This window comes from Dicentrarchus labrax, unplaced genomic scaffold, assembly GCF_905237075.1.
Source record: "Dicentrarchus labrax unplaced genomic scaffold, dlabrax2021, whole genome shotgun sequence".
Lineage (NCBI taxonomy): Eukaryota > Metazoa > Chordata > Actinopteri > Moronidae > Dicentrarchus > Dicentrarchus labrax.
Genome location: NW_026136707.1, coordinates 3,204,191 through 3,231,206, shown reverse-complemented (window position 1 = coordinate 3,231,206; position 27,016 = coordinate 3,204,191). Strand labels below are relative to the sequence as shown.

The window sequence follows — 27,016 nt, the reverse complement described above, 5'->3', positions numbered from 1 at the left end:
AAAGAGTAACGAATAATGAGTAATAAACTACATTTTTGGAGTAACAAGCCCAACACTGATTAGATTAACACTAAGTACCAGTGGTGGGATGTAACTAAGTACATTTACTCAAAGTAAGTGTAGTTAATGGCAATTTTGGGTTACTTGTACTTTACTGGATTATTTCCATTTCAAACTTCTACTCGATTATAATTATTTTGATTGCTTAAGTTACTAAGTTAAGGCAGTACATAAAGTAGTTTAAATCTTTATCAGCTGCAACATTAAACAATTAGGATCCAATAATAAGTTTTAAATGAGCTTTCTCTTGTAACAGAGTATTTCTACTCTGTGGTATTTCTACTTTAATAAAAGGTCTGAGTACTTCTTCCACCACTGTTAGCTACACTATAACATTTACTGTGTATATATCTCTAACAGTTTTTATCAGCTGGACTCTTTTTCTGTTGGGGCAACCTTACCTGATACGTGCCCCGAGCAAAGGGCAGAAGCATTTGTTTTTTATTGTACTTCATCCATTACTATAATATCACCTGCACTGCACGTTGTAAAGAACATAAACTGAGAGGATAAATCGCCTCTGCAATGGGCCGCCGTAACTGTGAAATATTACATATTAAAAGTATCACAATTACTTTCATAGCTTGCACAGAACCACTGTGTTAACACTGTTTTCCCCAAACTTTAGCTTTGTTTACCAGGACTGTATTACATTAATATCCAGTATTTACAAATCTTCTTTTCTCTAAAATTCCCAGTTGTTACTCCCTTGTTTTCTTCCACTGTACCTACATTTAAGTACCAGCAGGAACCGGTAAGTATTTTCTTGGTAACAGACTCAAACAATGAAGTTGCATTGTACATTTCCGGCTGTACTATCACCTTAATCTTTCTTACTGTAATGAATTATAACGAGTAAAAAACGAGTAAACATTTGGAAGATAAACGAGGGTTCCTGAATGTGGAAGTGGCTGCTCCTGACAGACGTTAACTCAATCTGTTCTGCACGCTTACATCCTAAATGTTTTCTGTTGCTGTCATGCACCGCCACTCGTGACGCTCTGTGCAGATGCAGCTCTCAAATGTTAATGTACCAGCAGGTCAGATTAGGTAGCGGGACTCACACATGCATCAGAGCCGACTGGAAACAGACTGAAAACTTGTTCGATGCATCTTTGTTTTCAACGTGTCAAGTTTTATTTCATGCGTAGCTGCAAGTACAAATGTGTTAAACCTGCTGTTAATTAGACGCTGTCAACACAAACTGAAAGTATTCTGCTGTTGTCATGTGAAAACCTCTTAGCTCCACCTCAAGGATTACTTGGGGCTCTGCAGGTTGAGAAAACTTGGGGCATACGCTGGACTCTGTAAAACCTTTTCCCTGTAGATAAAGTTTAAAAAGACATTGTGGGCAATGTCAAGTGGAAATATTTGACTCAAAACTTTCACACAAACAGCCCTTCAGGTCATGATTGCTAATGTGAGCTCTGGAAATAATGTGTGATGATTTGCTGACCTTTATCTTGACAGGATGATTATTTGTCTACAACTTAATTGCACATTTGCAGTAAATATAGGCTTCACTTGCAGTCATCATTGGCTGGAAGGTTTTTTTCTTCAACGTTTTTGTTGTTGGAACAGATTAATTATACTGTCAAATATTTGTAACATTTACCAAAATATAAACCAACCACGTCTGCATCCTTCTTACTTCCTCCACATTTCTGAGTCAGAAGCATTTTAATGTGGTGGTTTTTATAATTATGACTTGACAACTGGAACATAGGAGCTTCTGAAGAGTACATTAAGGCAGGGTTAGTTCCCCAAAACATGACAGTTAAGCGATTAAAAAGGTTTTCACTTGACAGCAACAAAGCTCTGTGTCACTTGTATTTTGTGTATTTTTTTTAATTTCTGGGAGCGCTGTGAAGAGCAGCAGCGGTCTGTAAAATGCGTCACATGGTCTGACCTGGTCCGTAGGGCTGCAGGTACCAGGTCCGCCCGGTGCGTCCGGGCAGGATGGTGGAGGGCAGGGTGGGGTTAATGGCACGACTGGTCTTCACATCCCCTTTCTTGTCCCCTGCTGTGGGGATCTCCAGGATCGGGATGGGGGCGCACTGGTCCAGCTGTCCGGTGGGTGACAGCACCTCTGTGAATCCCTCCTCGCACATGCAGACACCGGCCTGCAGGGGGCAGCGCAGAATCATATTTGGTTTGAGCCACAGGTATAATACATCAAGGGAGTGTTGTATTAATGGAAGAAGCCCTGGACACTTGTATTTTAAATATTTGTGTTCACTGGCTTATGTCTTAAACGTCTGTTTTAATGTGTATTTGGTCTATTTCCCCATGTTTTAGACTAGTTTATATTCCTACGTCTGCCAAAAACTCTATAAAATGTCAATCCGAAGGAGGCCATGGATGTTGGTATAGTAGAGTCACAAGTTCAACCCCTGTACGTCCTCCGCAGCATTCTGTCTTCTCTGTCTCATTCATTTAATCTAGATAAAAGCATAAGCTTCCACAGGAAAAAAACAACAACCATTCCACAGCATGTTTGTGAGCTGTATTCATTATACAGAGAGCTGTTACTTAGCATCATTGATATAAATGGGGTGGATGAAATAATACAAAGGCCTGTCAGTGTAACAAACTACAGCCTCCACAATGACCATAAAGTTGAATCAACACCTCTCTAAAACTGAACATCACAACCTTCATGGCAGTTGGATTTACAGTGGGATTGTTGTATCAGACTGCATTAGCTTTAGGTTGGTATACCTAGAGTGTAGATTTACGACGCTGGATTGAAGCGGCGACCTCGGAGGTCGTAAAGGTCGCTACTCATCAGATCAGTCTGACCTGCTTATTCTGTGGTTATTGAGTCTGCTGGCTCTGCCGCTGATAACCAGCCTTTATTGCTTAAAGCAGAAATAATATACAAGCTATTAAAATGGGTACAAATTTGAGATTTACCAGCTGCTGTATCTGCTGGACATAAACCTATTTTCAATGCAGCACATTTGAGTGACACTACAGGAAAATAGGTTTCACATCTTCACGTTGAAATCATTTCATTCCCTGCTGCATTCAAATTCAATTCTGGCAGCAGTGTGTCACAGAGAGTACAGAGACTGCCATTCATCCAGAGGCCTTATGCTTTCAGGTGTATGTCTTTTTATTGTTTTTATTCTGTTTACCCTGTTTTTATTGTGCATCTTCGTCTGTAAACCAAATATTTCTCTACAAGATTTTCTTTGTATTCTTTTTTTTGTATTTTCTTTTTATTTACGGTTAAATTGGCGATATGGGAAGAAAGAGCCACTCACCTCGCTGCAGAAAGACTTTGGCATGAGACAGGGAGGATCACAGGAGCTGTTGTCCACTGGAGGGTTCATAGAAGGACAACCTCCTGCGGGTGGTAAGACAATAGAATCAAACAGAGCACATGATGTTTTTAAAGACATACAATGAACATCATCGCTGTGTCCTGGTAGATTTACTGCTCCCTGTTGCCGAGCGCCAGCGTAGAAAACATGTACGAAAACCACTTTCTGCTCACACAGCCTGTAAATTCATACATTATATTTAAATGCAAAGAGAAACTATCTATAAGTCAATATAGCTGATGTAGCCAAGTTTATTTTTGAAACTATTTTAGGTGAGAAACCACATGTTCATGTGTTATACAGGGATGAATAACTGTACAGGCTGCCATCGCCCACCACCTTCGCTTCTTATAGAAATGAGTCCCTGTTTTTTAAGAACAGTGAGTGTTATATTTCTGATATGTTTTGTGTAGATTTTACCTCCTACAGAAAACTGCCACTCACCAATGTCGACTTACTGTCGAGCTTTAGAGCTGCGGCCACATCGTTGCTTACTTATTTATATTATAATAGTGTCACCCAAACATTTTGACCCTTTAAAATAAACCAATGTCTACTTCAGACCCCTCGTCACCTTTTATACGTCTACATAATGAATCCAGTTCAACCTAAAACTGATTTATTTGAATACTATTAGATCTTAAACAATTAGCTTAATAATCAGTTAGTTGATCAACAGAAAATTTATCTGCAACAATTTTGTGTAACTTTAAGAAAAAAGACCAACAATCTCTGATTCCAGCCTCTCAAATGTGATGTTTTTTTAATCCTATATGATAACAAACTGAGTATCTTGGGTTTTTGAGACTAAACAAGCAATTCGGATATGTCAATTTGAAAATAATCCACAAATTATTCAGTAATGAGAATATAGACGGGTGACAAATTTAGGAAAAACCTGAATAAGTGGAGAAGCATTAAAGATTCAGATTCTTTCATACATGACATGAATCGCCTAATGGTTTGATGAGAATGATCTGAAACAGTTTAGGTTTTTTAATAAAATGTTCACCCATCTGTAATCGTTGGTGTCACCTGAGAAGGTAAAATCATCCAGTAGCTCACTCAAGAACATTAAACATCTGGGTACAGTCTAATTAAACCTAATTTTGTGTGACACATGTATATATATATATGTGTTTTTTCTGCTTTCCGATTTTGCTCATCATCTTGAGATGCACCAACTTTATTCTTTGACCCGTTGTGGGGGAGTTTTTGATCTCATCACACATTCAACAAGTAAAGCTGACTTACGGACCCCAGGTCTCTTGATCCAAGGATTACTGTTAATGTATTATAATGTAAGCTCCACTGTAAAACTCAGGAGGTCCTTACCGGTGACATTGAGTCCGTCTGAGCGCTGACACCAGATAAAAGGGCGGGTGGAGTTTACGCTGCTGAACCATTTGTACTCGTAACATTCGCCCCCTGAGAGCAAAATAAAAAAAAAACAATCAACATCTTTAACGAGTGTACAGTGGGAGTGTGCAGTGAAGACCATTAATCATGTGAGTGACAGAGTAATAAAGCAGCTGCTAAGTTATGGTTGTATAATAGGCTGCTGTCATATAATATCACTATCAGTGTGTCTTCACAGAAGGGTCCAGTTCAGTGTTTTAATCTTCAGTAAGAGCTTTTGCTTAATGACTTTCTATCAATGCTATTATGACTTTATCAATATCTCCATCAGTGCAGTAAATGACCATATTTCCCAAAGGAGTCCTGTGTAACCAATCATCAGTCCAGCCCATTTGGTGAGCGTAAATGAACAATTTAACCTTGAACAAAGGAAAGATCTATTCTCCACAGGCCCTGGGTACAGTATCACTGCTCCAGTCGATGGCACAGCTCTATCTGCAGCTTTCATGCCACGATTTGTCTGCGGCTCAGACTACTTCGCCCTTTATGTTCTTCACTTTTTCCCCATTTCTTCCCTTTTTTCCTTGCTGTGGTACATCTGAGGCCATTTCTCAAATGTGTCAAGTTATCGTTGAATCACTCACTTCAAGCCGGCACTTCCCACCATCTTTTTACGAGCAGATTGGACTTTTACTACTATTGAAACATGTCTCAGAGGAAGAGCCGCTCTGGAAAGCAGAAATAATGTCAGTGGTGGTGTCAGCCCAAAAATATCACAGGTTTGTGAAACATAACTGAAAGCCTCTGTGAGAGGGGAGATAGCTGATTTCTGTGCCTATTAACTTAAAAACGACTCATTATAACCACACTGTTGTAAATGGATGGCTCTTATATCACGCTTTTTACACCAACATGCTTCACAGTGTGCCTATTGCACACATTCGCACACCGACGGAGGTGAAGCTGCCGTGCAAGGTACCTTCAAATATCATGAATCCATGGGTCACTTAGTAGTGAAAGTAACAGCCAATCAGGTTTGCTGGTTGCTGACAGTACTGAAATGAATGGAGTAGAGCTAAACCTTATGCTTCACCTTTCAGCCACGCTCTTCATAATCTAGTAGATGGATTGCCATAACATTCTGTACAGATATTTAAGGGAAACCTACCAGCTTTTATTTGATATATTCGATATTTCATGCAATATTTGATTTAGGATTATTCAGAATTACAATATCTGCCATTTAATTTGTATTCAGTAACTGACTACATTCAAAGTAATGTGACCCAACGCTGTGCAGAATAAACAGATGGTGTTAAGCAGCAACTCTTGGCTGACGCATTCTTAACTTAGAGATAACGTTCAATCACTAATAACATCACATGTGTTCCTAAGAACGGACATATTGGTCCTATTAGCTACCCGTTGATGTGTGGGACAAACAAAGTCCAGATACAGATAACAGGACTGTTGCTGTCAGCATGTGGCAAACAAAAGCAGAGAGAGAGAGAGAAAAAAAGATTCCTGGGCGGGGGATCAACAAAGATCCCTCGGCCGGGAATCGAAGCGGTCATGTGGTATCTGCCTCAACCATTAGGCTACCAGGGCGCCACCACAAAAGTACCGATTTGATCTTTTTCCCCTCTGTCCCCAGCCTCCCTTTCTTCGTCACCACCCTCCTTCTTCTCCTCCCACCACTTTCTCCTCCTCCTCCGCTTTCACTGGTCTTGGCTCAGCCTCTCCTCCCCCTCCATGCCTGAAGTGAGGCTGTGAAACCAGGTCAGGCTAGTGAAGACTGCTGTGGGGCTGTGTACAGTAGCCAGGGAGGGAGGAGAGGAAGCGTGGGAGGCGGAGGTGGATAGGAGGAGGGTGGCTGCTCTACAGACTCAGCCTGTGGCTACTGTTTATGTCGAGCTTTGGTGGTGGGGATTCACAACTCATATTGCACCTAATGGGTGATTAACGGGCCTGGGGAGATGCAGACAACAGTAAATGGGTGTGGGGGTTTCCTCTATTTAGAGATCTGACTCAAGAAATCCCATCTGGGCGAGCGCCAATTGACCCAGTCTACACAGGGAAAAATACATTTTGGGTCTGGGTCTGGGGTCTGGGGTCTGGGGTCTGGGTCTGGGTCTGGGTCTGGGTCTGGGTGCCCCCCCGATCCTCTCTCTGTAGGTTTCTTCTGGTGTTCCAGTTTCTTCTGACAGTCCAACATGCAAGTTCAAATAGACAGAAGTGTAAACAGCCTGCAGGTATGACCCTGAATATAAGTGTTAGCCCCTCTGATGCACTGACAAGCTCTCCGTTGTGTTTCCCTGTCTTCCACACAAGCTGAGACTGACTTCATTTCTCCATGTCCAGTCGTATTAGGAATATGTTGCTAAAGTAAAGTGATAAATTAATCAAGGTTTGGGACTGCTGGCTCGATACAAGCTAATCTGCATGCACTTCAAGTTCACTAGTCAAAGGGAGTTTAATCACCTGTGCAGGGCTCAGACTCCCAAGCCTGGTCAGGACAGAGCTGCAGGTTTTCAGGCTCCTGAGCCAACACGGCTCGTGAGCGGACCTGAACCGAACCAAAGTCCACGCCGGCCCCCCTCACGCAGATGCTCACGCATGAGCTCCAGTCTGACCACTCCATCAGGTAGCATTCACCTGTAGGGGCAAAGAGGCAAAATACATCATACAGGGCTGTAAATGTAAGGTGTACTTCAATGGTTATGAAAGCCATAAATCATTTCAGTTATTTTTCAAGCAGAAAGAGAGAAAAATTGCCAAACATCCTCCGCTTTCAGTTTCTCCATTGGGAGGATTTTCTATGTTTTATATGACTGTAAAGTGAATGTTTGGATTGTTGGTTGCACAAAACAAAACATTTGAAGACACCAGGAGGTGGTGATGGTCTTTCTCTGCTGTCTTTTTACATTTCATAGACTAAACAAAACAGATGTTTAAAAAAAAGTAGTTCATTAGTCATTTTTAATGAGAATAACCATTACTTACATCCCTATTTAACAGAATTACCAACACGAAGAAGTTATTGTAGTTATATTTTGTTTTTAAGAAACCATTTTATTTGTTTTGAAAAAACAAAAACAAAAACACTAATTGAACATCATAATCCCTCTACATAAATCAATTTGAATTGATGAAGAACGAAATAAAATGGTGCAAAAATAGACAAAACACAAAACCTGCAAGCCTACAGTGATGAAAATGTAGAAATATATAATTTTAAAAGAAAGAGAATTAACACTAATGTGGAAATTAACCACAACAGCACCTAGAATAGGATGAACACTAAAAAGTCTAAAGCTTTTACTTTCACACCACACACTCGGGTGTGTTACTACGTGGACAATCAATTAGTAGATGCAACAACCACACTTATATATTCAGCCCGGACTGAATAGAGACGGTAGAAAATAAATTAAATTCAAAATACGCCTCTCTGGCATCTCTCCACGGTTACCTGTTCAGTGGGGACTTTCTGAAATAACTGCCCGATGACCTGTAAAGAAAATTGCAAGGTCTGGCCTCGAGCCATATCACAAATCTTTTAATTTCCTGTAAGCCAGTGTGCACAGCCTCAGATCCTCAGGCAGGTTCTCCAGGTTGGCTCTTCCAGAGACTAAAAGGTGACCAGGTTTTTGCCATCAGGGTTCCTGTGCTTTTGGAAGACCTGCCTGAGGAGCCTCGGCTGACAGAATTATCTCAGAGTTTAAATCTAGATTTACTAGATTGGATGTATTTCGTTTCCTTCTCACTATTAATTTACGTTGCACTTGTACCTTCTTTTTTTTTTTTTTTTTTTAGCTATGAAAAAATATCTGCATTGCAGCTTTCGTGTGGGTATCCTGGTGGAAATCAGATCTTCAACTTTGGCAGAACTAAAGCAATGTTTTACCTATTTATCTATGGATGAGAAGACTTTAATCTGGGCGAGGGTATGCAGCAGAGATACAGAATATGTATTTACATATCGTATCACGATGGCTGAGATGCTTTGAAGAGTTTGAGGAGGAGGAAGGTGGTAAGTTCGAGACGCAGGGCGGGTTGGTTTTGATCACAGCTGACAACTGCAGCTCACGAAACAGCAGGGGAAATAGAACATGGGTCAAGGGTGGCAGTGCATGAAAGTGTGTGTGTATGTGTGGATGCAACCTGCCAGAATTCCCAAGCTGTCCCCCGGTCCTGCACAAACAGCCCTTGAATTTCCTCCCAAATCACACTACAGTACCTCCCTGCACAGAGAACAGTCTGTGCTTTTGATTGCCGTTTGATACTTCAGTGCTCCTGCAGTTTGGCAAAAGGGGTTGGACTGACTTGTTATCTAGGGCAGCGTTTCTCAGTGTTTTCCATCTCGGGGACCAGCAGACATCTGATGAGGTTTTTTTTTTTTTTTTTTATTTCTTCAAAATGAGAAATCCACCAGTAGATACACATGCCACACACTCTTAGAATATAACAATACATTCAAACTGGACATTTAAAAGCAGTCCTGGGGTTTAAAAAAGAGTAACAATTTTTCCTCCTCTATATTTTAGAGAGATCGAATGATGAGCGATCGATGATGAGCCAGAACAGACACAGAGCACTTTGGAAATGAACTCCAGATTTGTGTTTTGTCTTTTGGCAGAAGCAACCAACAATAATTCTTCCTTCAGGGGCCGCTGACACTGAAAATAACAGATTTATATTTAAGCTGCACTGTGTGAAAATACCCTTCCTTATCAGGCTGAATCATAAATTGGAGGTTCAGTTTCCCCTCTTTCCTTACTGAAATTCTGTAGAATTGCCCTATTTACCCACAGGAAATACTGACGTACACTTGTCTATGTGCGGCATAATATCGAGCATGCAGCCAGAGACTGTGAAGAGCGCTGCTGTGGTTGTGGGAGGGGCAGTAAAGCGTTTGGAGCTGCAGACCTGATGGACAGAGTCCGGCTCACCTGTCGGCTCCGCTCCACTCCACGCTGCAAAACCACATCAAACCCAGCAGCTGACAAGCTTCTGTCACAAAACCTGACAACAACTCATCAAACACAACCTTTGAAGTGATAATCCCATCTGTGAGATTCTCTCTCTCTTTTTCCCAGGTGCAGGTTAGCGGTTGACATTCTTGATGCTAAGCTGATGGGAGCCTATCTAATGTGTTCCCAGGGTCCTAAATGTTCCTTAACCCCACAACCCTAACCTCAGAACTGGGGATCACAGGACCCTTTGGGGAACATTAGAAATGACCCTCGCTGGTATTGTGCTGTTTTTGCAGCTCTTAATCAAAGTGTGGTCAACAGGCTACTGTTCCTGGTTTAATGAAGGCCTGAGTACACACAATGTTCACCACTGCCCCTGTTAAATACCCACTTCTGTTACTAGTAAAATGAAAACACTTTTATGAGCTGTGTACACTCTAAATCAAGGTTCTTGAAGTACTTGCAAAGCTATTTTGTTTTTTCTCTTATGTTTAAAATTTGTTATATTCAGCCTGCAAATATTTTTAAAAATAGTTTTCCCATTTAAATCATTTTATTTTCTCGCAAGGCTGCAAAATCTGAGCATAAATATGATGTTTGATCAGTTTTATTCATGTCGACATAAACACTTTAGCACTCTCGATTTACCGCGGCACAAAACAAATGTCTCTTTTTAAACCTAAAGGCTCGGAGCACTGATGTGTCAAGAGAGGCAGTTAATCATTTTTGGATAAAGATTTTAACGCGACTGCTTCCTGTCTCATTTGCACGCAGAAAAGCCGCCGTTGTCCGGGAATAGGTTGTCAAGCAGCGTGACTCAGCTGAACACGTAGAGCAAGTATTTAAGTTACGAGGGAGAGGAGGCAGACAGAAATTAGCTGCTTGGCTTCAGAGTGCAGAATGTGTGTTCAGTCTGCTCCTCCAGTAGAGAATGAAATCACCAATGGTCCCCCCAGGTCAGTTTGAGACTCCTGGCCTACATTCTTGAATAAAAGCTGTTATACAAATAATGTTTCATGTTCGGCATAAACTAATAAAAGCCAGTTGCTGTAACCAGTTACTGGACCACGACTAGGACCACAAACTAATTTTATGATGAGAACTGTTCTTTATTGAGCTTCTTCTGTCTGGAATATCCTCGCCACCAACATCACAGAGATAAAACGTAGATTTCCCTTCAAAAAGTCACTAAAAAAAGTTGATGAATCTTAAATATTATTTTGTTATTGCTGTTGTGGAATATTTTTGGTTGTTTTTATTTATTTATTTGGTGCTGTGTGTTTCCATTGTAGGCTACTGTTGTTTATTGTTTGTAGAATGATTTCAGAATCTGAGTTTGTTTTACATTTTCTTGTTTTATTGACACTTTTAAAGGTCCAGTGTGTAACATTTAGGAGGATCTATTGGCAGAAATGGAATATAATATTCATAGATATGTTTTCATTAGTGTATAATGAATTGTTGTGATTTTGTTACCTTACAATGAGCTGTTTTTATCTACAGACACAGCAGTTTCTCCCTCGTGCTTGGAAAGGGAGAGAGAAGCGAGTGAGTTGTAATCTGCAGCTACAATGCTGGATGCCACAAAATCCCAGGAAGACTAGCGACCACTATGAATTTAAGAACAATGAATAAATAAGTTGCTGACAAACTACCTCGGATATTCACCAGCACTACAACGGCTGTTAAATTCAGGATAAAGTGCAGCACTAATTCCATCATTATCACAACATACTGAAGGTAATCATCAATCTGTTGGTCAGTTTGTTCACCTTTCAATTACAGTTGCTTGTAGTTTGCCACCAAATAGCATCAATGGATCAGATAAACTGTGAAAATATGATCAAATACACTTTAATTAAAGTCTGATGATCTCTGTGGTTGAGGGAATAAAAAATGTATAGTAATTTGAATCTTTGTCTTGTTATATTAAATCAGTAACACAGAGCAGGAAAACTTTATGGCTTGTGACTTTAACAACAGGAAGCTGTCTAAAAAGAAGCAGTGCACTCGGTGGTCTCCAGAGTTTGAAGAGTGATGTTTTTGAAAGTGGAGTTGGTGTGTGAAGGCGACCGTGAAGGATGGAGGGAGATGACGCCTGGCAGTCATCTGAGAGAAAAGTCTGATACACTTCTCATTCTAAGACTTTTTATACTTTATGTGGAGGAAGTAGAAAGAACAGATGGGTTGGTTACTTCGTTAACCAGACGCCAATAAACCACTTACAGGATTTACAGCAATTAAATTAAACCATGCATCTGTGTACTGTATAATATTTAACAGGTTTTTGCTTTGCCTGCTCGTATATCAGGTGAATCAACAACAGATGTCCAGCTCAGCATAAAGACGGCGCAGAGATCGAATCACTCACCGAAATAAAAAAGTCATCCTGTGCAGGTCGATCGTGCACTGACACTGCCGGGTTTGTAGGTTTGTTACCCGCTGGGGCTACCCATGCAGAAAATGTGTGCACACATGGCACACCAACCAGCTTTTGGTGGAAACTAAATGGCGTATGGAGTCTTCTTTTAGGTTTTTGTTATACACTTCACCGACTTAATGACTCATTTATTTCGTTCTCTCACAAATCAGACTCTTCTGGAGTTCATAGGAGATTGATGAGGCAGGGATGAAAGCCTTTCACTAGCGTTTACCCACAAACTACTTAGCCCGTCTCCCTCTGTTTCTTTCTGTGTCTCTCCAGCTGTATGTTTTATAAAGTCACCCCAAAAAACACAACTCACATGTGATTGTGGTACTGAATGTTTTACCTGGTTTGTGCTAAAATATCCATTAATAGGCTTATTCTACTACATATTTTATATTTTGTTACATGCTTAAATGTTCTAAATTAAAGGAGGAAAACAATTATTTTATTTTGAGTAAAAAATAAGAATTTCAATGTGGTCATTTTATATGAGCTATTTATTCATTGAACTTACAGAGAATGTGCTATATTGTTGCTATATGTTGTGTTATTTGGATATGAAATTATGTACTGTATATCGCGTTGTTGAGGTTTTATTGCACAGCCCAAATGTCCATACTTGATATCTAAAAGGTGTTTAGAGGAAGGAATCGCCTTCCCAAAACCAAACACACAACAGCAAAAATGTAAGGAGTGGATTAAACAACGTGTTTATCTGCTGTCACATCATCTGAGTAGTACTGACCCATTGTATGGAAGCCGGTCCTGGTTGCTATCTGTCTGATAATTAATTAAAATTAATTACATAGATGTTAACACTCCAGTAGCCAACAGCCAACGTTGTGCAAGATAACTTTACATCTGCCAAACCCTCATCATAAAAGCCTTTATATTCTGGACACACTGTATGGAAATTAAAACAATCACACCTGCAGTACTAGGGCTAACTAGGTCTACGTTGCAAAACTAGAACAACACCTTTTGTTCCCTGACTTCTACACGGTCCATCAGCTGGTTTCTTTCCTCGAGGACAACCAGCTTTAGATTCAGTCTGTTAGCTAGCTACAGCTGATAAAATCTGCCAATTACAGTTGTCATTTCTTCGGCAAAATCGAAGGTCACCACCTAAAGAATAGAAGTCTGTTTCTGTCTATCAATCAGAGATGTTTCACAAATGTCTGAAGGATTTCAGGCAATAAAAATGCCACCGTGCACCTCCTTCTATTTATTCCTATTTTCACTTTATTTTAAAATTTGCTTCTATTCTTTGTTCTATTTTCTATTATTCTTTGACTTTTCTATGTATTACGCCGTTTTCTTATTTAATATCTTTTATACTATACGTAAATCCCTTTGAATTGCCTTTGTGTATGAAATGTGCCAATTAACTGCCTTATGGCGAATATTGCAAGTACGTCGCTACACCTGCTTTCACACGATGTCATGCCTATAATCGACCCTGAAAACACTTCTTCAATCTGTTCTCCTCTTAATCAGCACCTCTATTCATATGTGAGGTAAATAAATGCATACAATCTATTGTCATTTACAGCACAGCGGATTGTTGTTCAGTGAGGTTGTAGCTCAGCTTGCCATATTCTCTTTTTTTTATAAGCCTGTAGGGTTTTTGTTATCTCGCCCACACAGATTATTGATTGCACCCATTTCTTTCCTGTTATTTTATCTCTGTCTGTATGTGTGTGTTTTAATCACTTTGCTTCTCTGTTTCTCCACTGTACAAATGGAATAAATGGAACTGAAGGGGTCACGGCTTTCATTTGGATTCGCCTCTCGGTCTATTTCACTGAAAGAGCAGGTGGTCTAAATAGTTTGTCCCCTCCACATAAAAACAGAAAATAGTTCCTGACAGCAGTGCCTGTAGCTCGGCCAGACGCTTCAACAAACACAACTAACAGCGTTGGCGGGTGGGAGGCCCGTGAGGGATCGTCTTTTTGACCGGTGCACTACTGTTTTACACTCCTCATGTGAGACTTCTCACTGTAAGGTGAAAAGAAGTGGCTGTCAACTTCTCAGCTCCTTCATGGTTAAGAAATGGGGACAGACATCATGAAAACTGGGGGAAATTAAGTAAATATGAGACCCAAATCTGCAGGCAGAGTAAAATAGAGACTTGGACTTGGAGCAGAGTAGAAAGCTCTCTCTGAGATGCTACAGGCAATGAAACACAGTACCTACCACTAAATTAAACTTTCATAAAACTGCACTGTTATACAAAGCATCTGCCATAATGTAGTCCATTTATTCTGCCTTCAGGTAATCTCCTATCTCTGATTCTAGAGGTCATGAATGGATACTGAGTGCTATTGGTTAGAGATAATAAAATCTACCCTGCAACAAAAGTATTTTAAGTGTCTGCTTTGTGATATAAATCAAACTGCTGACAAGTGTTGACTGTGTTATGCATTGCAGAGGGACTTTTGTGTTCTGCTGGTTGAACCTGAGAGTGACTCTAATGTCAAACAGAGCTGTAATGGATTATTTCACTTAGACATTTGCTCAGAGCTAAAAATCTGTCTGACGCTCAGATGTGCATGGCTCCACTGAACTCTGCGTGTCTGCCATCTCTCTACAGTGGTGATGGTGAGTACAATGTTTTATTAACCTGTACACTAGGGTTGCAAAGATTAAGTGATGCGAAATTGAAACAAAGCCATACAAGAGTCAGAGTGTCGACTATACTTTGAGTCACGATCGCAGATTCAAGACCTGCTGGCGTTAGCAGCTAATGCTACGTCTAACGGACCACTAACTCCTCACAGTACCTGAGGCCATGTGCTGCTTTATTCACAGGGACATGTGCCCAAACAGGGTAATTTGAAGAAGAAAAAAAAAGGAATTCAGACGGATGACTGACCCAGAAACAATATCCAATCAGCAGCATTTCGGTGAAAAATCCCCCCTCCTTTATAGACTGACTACATGCATCACTGTCTTTGTTTACTACTGTTTGTTTGGCAGAAGATAAACTTTTTGGGGACATTTCTGACTCAGTATTTGAAATAAAGAATGTGGAAATAATTGTTTTACTTTATTTAGAAATAAATAAATAAATAAATAAAATCATTGTGAATCACTGAATCATTGTAAATGTTATTTTTTGTATTGGACTGTGCATCTACTAGGGCTGCACAATTAAATCAAAATGTTATCAAAATTGCAATGCATGTACAATATTGTAATTGTTGCGGGTGAAATGTGTGACAAAACAGCATTATAATTAAGTAATCTTGTTCTCCAGATGTAAGAAAACATGTCACATTGTCATGATTTGAATCGTCTTTTTCTGTGAAAATGAAAATTGTGATTCAAAAATGATCATTACCACTAATCATGAATCACATCTCAATCACAGTATCTGTCCAAATAATCGCAATATGATTTTATCACCATATAATGCAGTCCTAATATCTTACATACAGATTGTGTCACCTGAGAGGGAGAGATACACGTCTGTGCCTATGACAATGACATACGGGCAACACCCTTACTATGTTAATATCATTTCAACTCAATCCCGTGTTAGAACATGACTTTGTAAGGTTACTCATGCAGCACAGGAAGCTCACAGCGTTATTACCTGGGCAGGGAAGGGTACAGGCCTCTTTCAGTCTGATCTGTTTGTCTCCGTCGACGGCCAGCTCCAGGCTGCTGCACAGCTCCTCGTCCACCAAGCTGCCGTCGCCGTCGCTGGAGCCGTCCGACACGAAGCAAGACAGGTTTCTGTAGCGAATGCCGTGTCCACACACCACACTCTGATAGGACGGGAACACCACGGAAGAAGAAGAAGAAGAAGGAGAAGGAGGAGGATGATGATGAGTTAACACAGCGGGGTCACTTGATGACAGCTTGATACTGGTAATCTATAGTTATGGCTGGAAATCAGCTATTTTAATTGATACCTTAAAGTCATATAAAGGTGCCAAAACTGAAACTGTTGAATTGGCTGCAGTAATAAAAAGATGACTTTCATCTCCAAATTACAATAGAGTGGTTTTAAAAGTATATATTTATGTTAATGGATTCTGCTTTTTACAAAGTGCATATAAAAATCAACTGTATAAAATATTAATGACACTTTAAAGCTCTTTAAAAGGTGCAATCTATGACTGATGTTCACCCAGAGATTCAATGAAGGTAAGAGCCACTATCCCTTATTGATTTCCATTATAGAATCAATACCAATCACCGTGGATGAGAGGTAGATAAAGAGAGAGTTTTAAGCTTAATCAGGAGAATGTTGCTGATATTCTGCAAGTTCACTGTAATTGAAACTATTTTAATTAATTACCAGACGGACTGAAAGCTCTCTGAACAGACAGGAGTTTTAGGTTTCTTACACGTGTAATTAAAATCTGCACAAAGATGCTCATTAGTTTTCCTGTCTCCAAACACTCTTCTTGGCACACTTTCATTCAGTTCGTCAACAAAAAACGCTGCCATCTCTTTTGTGGACATTAATCACTGCTGAAGATACCTCAGTGGTTTTGTGTTGGCCGTTTTGTCTGCTCCACTGGCTAACTTAAGCAAGTCGTGTTCAGACTCTATTTTCCCTTTTAAACATAAATCAAATAAATGCTTACGCTGAAATTAAGTTATTATGTCTTGTTGTTATAAAGTCTAATATTTGTCACACTTAGTTCAAGACTTTTTTCTTTCGCATTCAGTGTATTCATATTCTACCACGGAGTATTAGGGACAGACTAAGAAAAAATGTTTTTTAATTTTTTGGGAAATTACGAGATTAAAGTCATAATGTTACGAGAATAAAGTCGTAATAATACGAGAATAATGTAATCGTTTTAATGAGAAAAAAGCTTTGATAGAGTTATCAAGATCTGACATGAGCAGCTCAACCAAACAGCAGCCTCAGTCTGAGCCAAGCAGCCGCTGTTTCTCTCAGTCATACTGTACAGTCAACAGGTAAACTAATGTATTGATGATTTCGTCGTTAAACAGTTTTGCTGGCTTAGCCAACAGGCTGACAGTTCTCATAATATTACTACTTTATTCTCGTAGTATTATGACTTTATTCTCGTAATATTATGACTTTATTCTTGTAATATTGACTTTATTCTCGTAATATTACAACTTTTTTCTCGTAATGTTACGACTTTATTCTCGTAATGTTACGACTTTTTTCTCGCAATGTTACGACTTTATTCTCGCGATGTTACGACTTTATTCTCGTAATGTTACGACTTTATTCTCGTAGACCTAATATTATGCCTTTATTCTCGTAATATTATGACTTTATTCTCGTAATATTACGACTTTATTCTTATTATGACTTTATTCTCGTAGACCTAATATTATGACTTTATTCTCGTAATATTACAACTTTATTCTCGTAATGTTACGACTTTATTCTCGTAATATTACGACTTTATTCTCGTAGACCTAATATTATGACTTTATTCTCGTAATATTGCGACTTTATTCTCGTAATATTACGACTTTATTCTTGTAGACCTAATATTATGCCTTTATTCTCGTAATATTACGACTTTATTCTCGTAATGTTACGACTTTATTCTCGTAGACCTAATATTATGCCTTTATTCTCGTAATATTACAACTTTATTCTCGTAATGTTACGACTTTATTCTTGTAGACCTAATATTATGCCTTTATTCTCGTAATATTACAACTTTATTCTCGTAATGTTACGACTTTATTCTCGTAATATTACAACTTTATTCTCGTAGACCTAATATTATGACTTTATTCTCATAATATTACAACTTTATTCTCAACTTTATTCTTGTAGACCTAATATTATGCCTTTATTCTCGTAGTATTATGACTTTATTCTCGTAATATTATGACTTTATTCTTGTAATATTGACTTTATTCTCGTAATATTAAAACTTTTTTCTCGTAATGTTACGACTTTATTCTTTGTAGACCTAATATTATGCCTTTATTCTCGTAATGTTACGACTTTATTCTCGTAATATTACGACTTTATTCTTGTAATGTTACGACTTTTTTCTCGCAATGTTACGACTTTATTCTCGCGATGTTACGACTTTATTCTCGTAATGTTACGACTTTATTCTCGTAGACCTAATATTATGCCTTTATTCTCGTAATATTATGACTTTATTCTCGTAATATTACGACTTTATTCTCGTAGACCTAATATTATGACTTTATTCTCGTAATATTACAACTTTATTCTCGTAATGTTACGACTTCATTCTCGTAATATTACAACTTTATTCTCGTAGACCTAATATTATGACTTTATTCTCATAATATTACAACTTTATTCTCGTAATATTACGACTTTATTCTTGTAGACCTAATATTATGCCTTTATTCTCGTAATATTACGACTTTATTCTCGTAATGTTACGACTTTATTCTCGTAGACCTAATATTATGACTTTATTCTCGTAATATTGCGACTTTATTCTCGTAGACCTAATATTATGACTTTATTCTCATAATATTACGACTTTATTCTCGTAATCCCCCCCAAAATATATTTTTTTCTCTTAGTATGGCCCTAATACTCTGTCTTAATATTCCGCAATAACCTCTCTATGTAGTTTTTATTATTCAGTGGCAGAGTCCGCCATGCCTGCACATGCACAAGGTAGTCACAAGAAAACAATACATGCATGTACTCCAGTGTTAATGTTTCTAATTTTATCTGATTCCAGCCTCACTGTTAACTGTCCTTCACCTGTATCAAAGTTGAAAGAAATAAAGACCTGCAGATATCCTGTATTAATAACTCAATAACAAGAAGAGAAGTAGTGTGTTACAGTGCATCATGGGTAAAGGCTGACTTCAGTAAACGTAGTTAGAAAATGTTGTCTCTCCGTCTGTTTCTCTCTATAAAACAGACGAGGAGGTCTGAATTATTGGACACTTGATAGAGTTAATTGAGAGGAACAAATGACTTAAATTAATGATGAGAGGTGACATGTCTCCCTCTCTTCCAATAAAACTAAACCCATATTGGGAAAGTTTTGTTTTATTTGATATAGCGATGAAGCAGACGATTATAAATCTGACCTGACGGCATACAACGCAAAATGAAGTGTGAAAGCTGCCAAATTTCTTGGCGAAGGTATCGGTTTACAGTAATGTATCAGCATTAAAAGTGCATTAGATTGATTTTTACTGTCCATCTCACAAAATAACTGCATGAGCAGGGATTTGATGTGGTTTTTCATCAATACTAAAGACTCCATTATTTTCCGCCATGTGCTGAGATTTCTGTCTTCCAAAATCCACTTTTTGGCTCAAACCTGTGTGTATTGATCTCAGCTGAGCCAGGGACCTGTCAAAACTGCATTTCTTGTAGCTGACAGAAGTCGATACAATCATTAATAATTAATGCTCCCGGATTACGGTATAATGTTATGATTTATTAACGTACCTCCACCCGACACTCGGACCAGGGGCTGTACTGCCAGCGGTAGCAGGGTCGGACAGGGCAGGGCTTCCACTGCTCCATCTGAGAAGGGCAGGGCCGGCCATCGCCCTGAGAGGCCTGAACCACCGACCGCTGGCGCCACATCTTACCTGGAGAAAACACACAGGAAGTGACATCATCAGTGTATTATTTCATTTAATTTAAAAAGGTTAGGATTCTTCTCACACAATATACCAAGGACTTGTATTACCGCGGTTGCACTGCAGAATTGTTTGTAAATTACTTTATTATGAACCATTAACAGGTCATTTCTCACAAATTGTCAGTCCCAGTTTTGAAACTTGTCTTGTGTTTTACCAGCATGTTAGAAGATAAATGTTCTGCCTTCAGAGGTTTTGATTTCTTTCTGACATAACATGCATACAGAGTGTCAAGTGGCTGTGTTTTCTGCACAATAAACTAAATGCAAACAGATTTGGCTCATACAGTGGCCATTGCGGTTTACCACACAGCAGCCAACCTTTCTCTCTGTAAACAGCTCGTTTTGAAAGCATTAAATTAATCTCACTGTGCAACAGCACTTTACTTAACAGAGCAGGGTTTTCTAAATAGCCTGAATTATTGCACTTTTTTCTCTGCCATCTTGATTAGTTCTTGGTCCACTTGAGTAAAATGGCTTTTTGTCCACATCAATCAGCAAACTCTTTTTAAATAAATCCAATAAATTACAGCAGCTAACACCTCAGAGACCGTTTGATTTAAGTGCAGAATTGATGCAATGAACTGGCGAGAAAACTCAACACAGAAACTCTACACACACTCACACATTTTAAAATGCAACCTTTCTGTCTACTTGTTTTAAACCACCCACTCTCAACTCTCCCAACCCTTCATTTGTTGCACATCCCACTTTCATTTTCACACTGCCTAGCCAGCAATCTGCTCACCTCAGAATACACCTTTGCCAACCTACGACACCTTTCAACACATAAAACACAAATCAGGCTTCCCACACACTCACACAAACTGTACAACCTCATATCCTATTCCAACAAGAGAACATCCCACACACAAATAAGGTCCCCTCGTGCTCCTTTAGCCTTTCTTAAACTTTTATCTTATTCCTTGTGATTTAGCAACTATCGCTGTAGCACCTCTTCTTCAAAGCGCTCCCCTCAGCCCCGAGGAGCAGGAAGATGTAATGGGACAGAATCAATTGTGTGAACCGCCGGAACAACAACCAGGCAACAGGAGGACAAATTTTCGCCGGCCATTTGGGAAAACTGTAACGTCTCTTAAATAAACACTTCCTCTATTTTGCTTCTGTGAGTTTTTCTGGCCAAATGCCTCCAAGGGGAGCAGGAAGTGTCTCATATAGGACTTTTTTAGTCATCCAAGTACGTCTTGCTGAGCATGCATGTTTTCGCTCAGCCACACCATGCTTTAGTACAGAAAACTTTGATGCAAGGCCTCCTTTCCAACCAACCAGGGACAAATTGTACTGCATGAGAAAATGCTTGTCAAAGCTTTATGTATTCAGGCTCCTCCAGACCTATGTGTTTTTTACTTGCATATTCCTACTTCACATTCATATATGTATACATTTACAAGTTGGGGCTGCCAAGTACAACAGCAGTCCTCTAGTGCTGGCAACTGGGCATCATAAACTCTGCCTGTATTTGATTCTTTCACGTTACAAGCAGCCCCGGGAGCATCAACAAACAGTCACATATGTTTCTTAGGTCTCCAACGCAGAAACATGACTGATGTTGACATGACACACAGACATGCTATACAATATAATTATATGTTTAAAGATGGAGTCAGGAATTAAACTCACAACCGTTCTGTCAGCAAACGAAGTGTTCGGGGCTTCCCGAGCAACAGCAGCTCTCACCCAAAAGAATAATTAGATGAGAATATCAGCTGGATCATCATGAAAATAGACCTCAGGTCTGCCCTTTAGGGCAGCTGTGGCTCAGAGGCAGAGCGGGTTGTTCCCCCAATCAGAAGGTTGGTGGTTCAATCCCCAGCTTCTCCTGTCACATGTCGAAGTATCCTTGAGCAAGATACTGAACCCCAAATTGCTCCCGATGCTGTGCATCAGTGTGTGAATTTGTATGAATGATTAGTTTCTGTTCGATGGGGATTTGCCATTACTGTGTAAATGTGTGTGAAAGGGCAAATGTTGCAAATAGTGTAAAAGCACTTTGAGTGGTCAGAAGACTAGAAAAGGCGCTATACAAGTACAGTATTTACCATTATCTCACTGCATTAACAATGTTATTATCACCTAATTGATGACACTGTTAAGTTTGTTTCAAGTGGGTAGATGTGACCCTGATTTCACTTGTTTTTTGTTCCTGTGCGTTAAATGGAAGTGACATCATGTCAACCAAATTGCAGATGTGTCTGCCTTCAGGCTGCTGCATGTAGTAAATGTTTTAAGCCCCAAGATACAGTTTTCCCTTCATTTTTTTTTTTTTATGTAGCTTTAACTGAAGAAGTGTTTGACTTCTAGTAGCGCTTTGGAGCTCTTTATTTATGAGTGATGCATGCACATGGGGAAACATGCCAACAGAAACTTAAACTTGTATTCAAACAATACAGATTTTATGTGGAAGGAAATTAATTCAACATGTTTGACCTCAAGGACACACAAAGAAAGTTTTGGTAAGTATCGGTGAATGAATTGGTTTGTTTATCACAGCTTTAAGTCTGTTAAGATCATCTCATTCTACATGACCTGACAGTCCGATACGGTCTCTATCAGCTTCGTCATTACAGCAACATGACTTTATATTCAAACCCAAGACTTTTTTTTATGGCTGCACCATTCCACCAAATAGAAATATTCTTGATGTCTTCCAATCACACTTCTCAACAATTAATTGAAATGTCAAGTGCAATGTTTGGCTGCACAGCCCTAGAAACACCTGCAGAGGAGTGAGGTTTAAGAGGCTAACTCCATTTGAGCCGAATCACTGTGAGTTGGTGCAAATTCAAGAGCTTGATGTGTTTGGCCATTTGCCATCAAGATTGCCAAACTCAGCCTGGCTAATTCGGCATCATTTTTTATATCACGTCTTCAAAAAAATTTCAGTCAGGACCCCTTTTGTCAAAACAACTTTTATTTCCAAATGCAGAATGTTATATTTGGCAGTATGGCTCTGTTCTGGGACCTCCTTGCCCTTCCATGTGCATACATGGAAAGCTTTGGACAAGGAGAGCAGCAGCAAAGACCCCCCAGGGTACAGAACAGAGCAAGCATCACTGGCAACAGAAATGACATTGATTAATTAGATACAACATAAAAAGGAGGAGCTGGGGTGGAGGTGGGTTGCAAAACGGCTTGCAGAGGAAGCAGCAAAGGTAGGCAGGCTAAAGCAGCTTAAATAAAGCGCCCTGAATGACATTTGCCAATTGGATGCTTGAATCAGCTGAGCTATCAGCTGTTGTGTGTTTACAATCAACTTAGATCAGCTGATGTAGCTGGAATTAAGAGCTGAGCTTGACTTTGTGGCCTGACTGAACTAACGCTGTGATTCATTTATAGATGAGCTTTAATGTAAGTTTGTTTGATTTTTTAATTACTTTGCTTGTTCTGGTCTTTGCTTTACTGTGATTTTATATAATTATTGCATGTGAAAAGTGTATCTGATCATTGTAAGATCAGGACGATGAAGAGGTGACAGAGTTTAGATTTGTCTTGTTAGTAAAAGGTCACATATTTTTATTGTGGCAGCCAGTAAGTTCTGTCAGTTATTTGGCCACACTGGAAATTGCTCAAGAAAAAAATGTCAGCTAAATGTCAACAACAACAATTTTTGTTGATCAGACTGTTGAGCAAAATGTCTCGTCTATTATGAGTCTTACCCTCTAGTCCACACGTCTGTGAACACTCTGACCAGGCCGACCACTCCGACAGCTGACAGTTGACAGGACACTCGACCACACAGGAGATGTTCATCTGCCACTTCTTCTCCAAATTCAACTGTGACACATATAGGAAATGAAAGGAAGTAATTCAGGACACATCATCAAATCATCCACCATACAAGCGAACAGTCACGACACAGCCAACTCAATCTGTTCGGGCCAGACAGCAGCTTGACCTCTCAGCACTACAATTCCCAGAAGTCTTTGTTCTGGCAGGGGACAGACTGTGCAGGGCAGCATCAGGCCAGTGGAGTTGGAACATCGAGGCTGCTGTGAAAGCCATTCTGACACAATGTGTTTTTGTGAATGAGCCAGATGATGAAGTGGGCCAGGGGTTAAATAGCTGTGGGGACGGCTCAGCCGCAGCCCGCCGGCTACAATTACAGGGAGCCGAGACACATTATGAATGAGTAAAACGCTCAGCCTGAAGCAACGACAACAATCTCTGCATGGGAATACGAGTGAATATTTCATGTTGCTGTGGGCCTAATAGTACTGGAAGGGTACGATAATATATTGTAATGAGTAATGTGATTAAGTCATTAAGAAAAATGAGTCTGTCAAAGAAAGAAAGTAAAAACCAAATTACCCAAAAAACAAAAGAGGAAGTGCAAAAGGAGACACTTGAGGAATTTGTGCTCAGTCTCACCTCCTCACAGAATTTTATATCGACCGATTTTCCGTCGCTGCGAACACAGTCGAGCATTCGAGTCTTGATGCCGCTCCCACACACAGCGTTAGGACTCAGCTGACATGTACTCCAGTCTGAGGAGAAACAGAGCATATTCACATTTATAATGTTGGCTGTTAATGTTCATAAAACAGGCAAGTTCAGAGTGCTTGAAAGAGCAACAATTTGAACACAGCGCAGTCTGCAAAGGGTGCAAAAAGGCCCTATCTAGAGCATGTCCGTTCTGGGCTACTGTAGCAACACGGCGGATCAACATAGCGGCCTCCATGGAAGAGGACCGGCTCCCTCTGTAGATAAAAAAAAGCTCATTCTTTTCAGGTTATAATACACTAATGAAAACAAACCTATGAATATTGTGTTTTATTTCTGCCAATAGATCCTCCTTAATGTTACACACTGGACCTTTAAAAAAAATAAAATAACATTGCAGAGACCTGTTGGTGCCATCCTGAAATACCAGCAATGTAGACCACATAATGATGCTCAGTACAACCATATTCTTCTAGCCACTGAGAATCATTAAGGTGACTCTGCTGCACTTCCTGTATTTGTTTCTTTCACACTGCAAGCAGCCCTGGAACTGTCAACAGTCACATGGATAAATACATGTGACTGTAGTCTTACTGCTGGCGAATGTTAACCTAAAACCATGTGCTTTCTGAGCTGCATCAGCTCTCACCCAGAGAATAATGAGTAATACAACATAAAAAAGGTACAGTAGATAATAGCTCAAAGGAAAAAAAAAAAAGAAACCCTGTATCGACACTAGATAAGATTTCTCTGCTGAATTTTGTAAGAGCAGAAAAAGCTCATTCTCCAACAATGTTACCATCATAGCTCTTTAAATCCTGGGGGACAAGTTCAAGTCAAATCAAGTAATTTGAGACATATTTCAAGTCAAGCCTGAATTCCTTAAAGGCAAAACCAAGTCAAGTTAGAAGTCCTCATAAGCTAAATCCGTGCCAAGCTGTCTCTCATGTGTGAATGCTTTAAATGACACATCAGTGGAACATTTTTCTGTAAATTGTGTTTTTTACAGGATTGCGACTGTGTTATTTCAAGTGTCTTATTTATTTTTTATTTTCAAGTTCCAAATCAAGTCTTTAGGGGGATAAAGTCTCAGTGCAGTCAAAGACAAGTTATAATGTAATTCTTATCATTCTTAAACCTGCATTTAATGATTTTCAGAAAAAAAAGTAAATGCTGACATATTACCACCAGAGCACCATTAAAATGACCAGTGTGTAAGATTTAGTGGCATCTAGCGGTCAAGATTGCAACTAACTGAACACTGTATATACAAGCCGAGGTTATTATTGGGTATTTGACATGACATGGAAATAAGAACGGGATGTGCAATGTGTAGGAGAAACTACGGTGGCCACGAAACTCCCAAAAGTGAAAGGCCCTATCTACAGCCAGGGTTTGTCCATTTTGGGCTACTGTAGAAACATGGTGGTTCAACACGATTCCTATATTCAGGTGATTTTACACAAAACTTAACTATAAATATTCAATTTCTGCCAAAAGAGCCTCCTAAATGTTACACACTGGACCTTTTAAGTTGATATGTTAAACTTGTTAGCACTCATTTAAACATCCAGCAGACATGGAGCAACATTAGTATTCATTTGATGAATCCAAGTCCCATGTTTACTCTCCTTTTAGCTCTATTCTGCTCTCCAACAACTCCTGAGGCATATATCCAGCTCAATTAGCTGCTAAATGCTCCACTATGTTCACCAGCTAGTCGTTAACTTTGTCTGCCTGCTGTTTGATGCTGGGCAGGTAGCCTGTAGTGGGTTTAGCAGAGCTTTTCCGCTGATAGCAGCCACCTGATGTGTCTGGAAATTACGAACCAAAACAAACAGCTGAAAGACGCTGAAAGGCTCCATAGAGCCGAGAGGAACTGCAGAGTTTACTGAGCGACACATAGCCATTTAATTCACTGTGAATACACAAATGTCTAAAGTCTACAACTCTGGGCAACTTTGCACCTGCAAAGGACAAAATAAAATAATGTAATAAATCCTCTCTTGTTTTATAATATTCCCAGCTGATGGAGAAATGCAGATACATGAATATGGGTGAGAGATATAGTTGTACAAGATGAGCTACAAAGATGATAATGTTTATATCTACTAGCTGTGACCGTTGAACCCCAGAACTATCATCCCTCCTCCAATTACATTTTACAGCAGAATATGACCATCACATGATGACTGCTAACCTGCCAGCTTATAGAGCAGACAACTTCACCAAATACAGCAAATATTTACCAGTGTTCTGCAGGCTGATTTATTTTACTACCCTGGGTACAAGTAGAGTTTGAAGGCAGGTGAGAGGAAGTCATGACTTAAGACAGGAGGGAGGATAGAAAAGGAGAAGAGCAAGTATTCAAGTCACAAAAAACAGCATCTCACTAGTGTTCTGCTTTTTGTAGTTGGATGTATTTTCAGTTGAAGCAGGATGATGTGGCGGGACAAAACACAAGGAGATGCTGTTCAAAAGTGTTCAAATGCATCAGCTGTCACAAATTCTTTACACCTCAGAATGAATAAATCCCAGACAGTGAGAAACAACCGTGGTGTGTCTAAGCGTTTTAAGGGTGAACAGACATAAATGCACCGTCGTACCATGTCGCTTCATGTTGCTTTATAATATGTTTAGCTTAAAGTTTAATATGCTGATGTACAGTGCATCCCAGGATGCAAAAGAACTAGAAGTTTTATATAAAATATCAATTAATTTTTGATACGGTGTATTGACACAGTGAAACACTATCAAATTAATTACCAGCTACGTTGCTGACATAAACTAAAA

At 39.5% G+C, this 27,016-nt stretch overlaps 1 protein-coding gene and 1 long non-coding RNA gene across 3 annotated transcripts in view; both read right to left on the bottom strand.

The window, feature by feature from the left end:
• LOC127367633 (thrombospondin type-1 domain-containing protein 7A) overlaps window positions 1-27,016 on the bottom strand; it is a 152,812-nt gene that overhangs the window by 8,021 nt on the left and 117,775 nt on the right. The window contains exons 18-25 of the mRNA XM_051407660.1: window positions 24,152-24,267; window positions 23,440-23,557; window positions 19,567-19,712; window positions 15,751-15,925; window positions 7,230-7,403; window positions 4,725-4,817; window positions 3,330-3,412; window positions 1,970-2,183 (exon numbers count right to left, since the gene is read on the bottom strand). Of these exons, the coding sequence (XP_051263620.1) occupies window positions 1,970-2,183; window positions 3,330-3,412; window positions 4,725-4,817; window positions 7,230-7,403; window positions 15,751-15,925; window positions 19,567-19,712; window positions 23,440-23,557; window positions 24,152-24,267 (1,119 nt within the window). The remainder of the gene's footprint in view (window positions 1-1,969; window positions 2,184-3,329; window positions 3,413-4,724; window positions 4,818-7,229; window positions 7,404-15,750; window positions 15,926-19,566; window positions 19,713-23,439; window positions 23,558-24,151; window positions 24,268-27,016) is intronic.
• Window positions 17,350-18,633, bottom strand: LOC127367635 (uncharacterized). 2 transcript variants are annotated; one of them, XR_007885523.1, is made up of 3 exons: window positions 17,643-17,892; window positions 17,477-17,570; window positions 17,350-17,387 (listed from the first exon to the last, which is right to left on the bottom strand). It is a non-coding gene; the product is annotated as an uncharacterized LOC127367635 (long non-coding RNA). The 2 variants fall into 2 exon arrangements; XR_007885522.1 differs by lacking the exon at window positions 17,350-17,387 and adding an exon at window positions 18,478-18,633 and having other exon boundaries at window positions 17,467-17,570; window positions 17,643-17,880.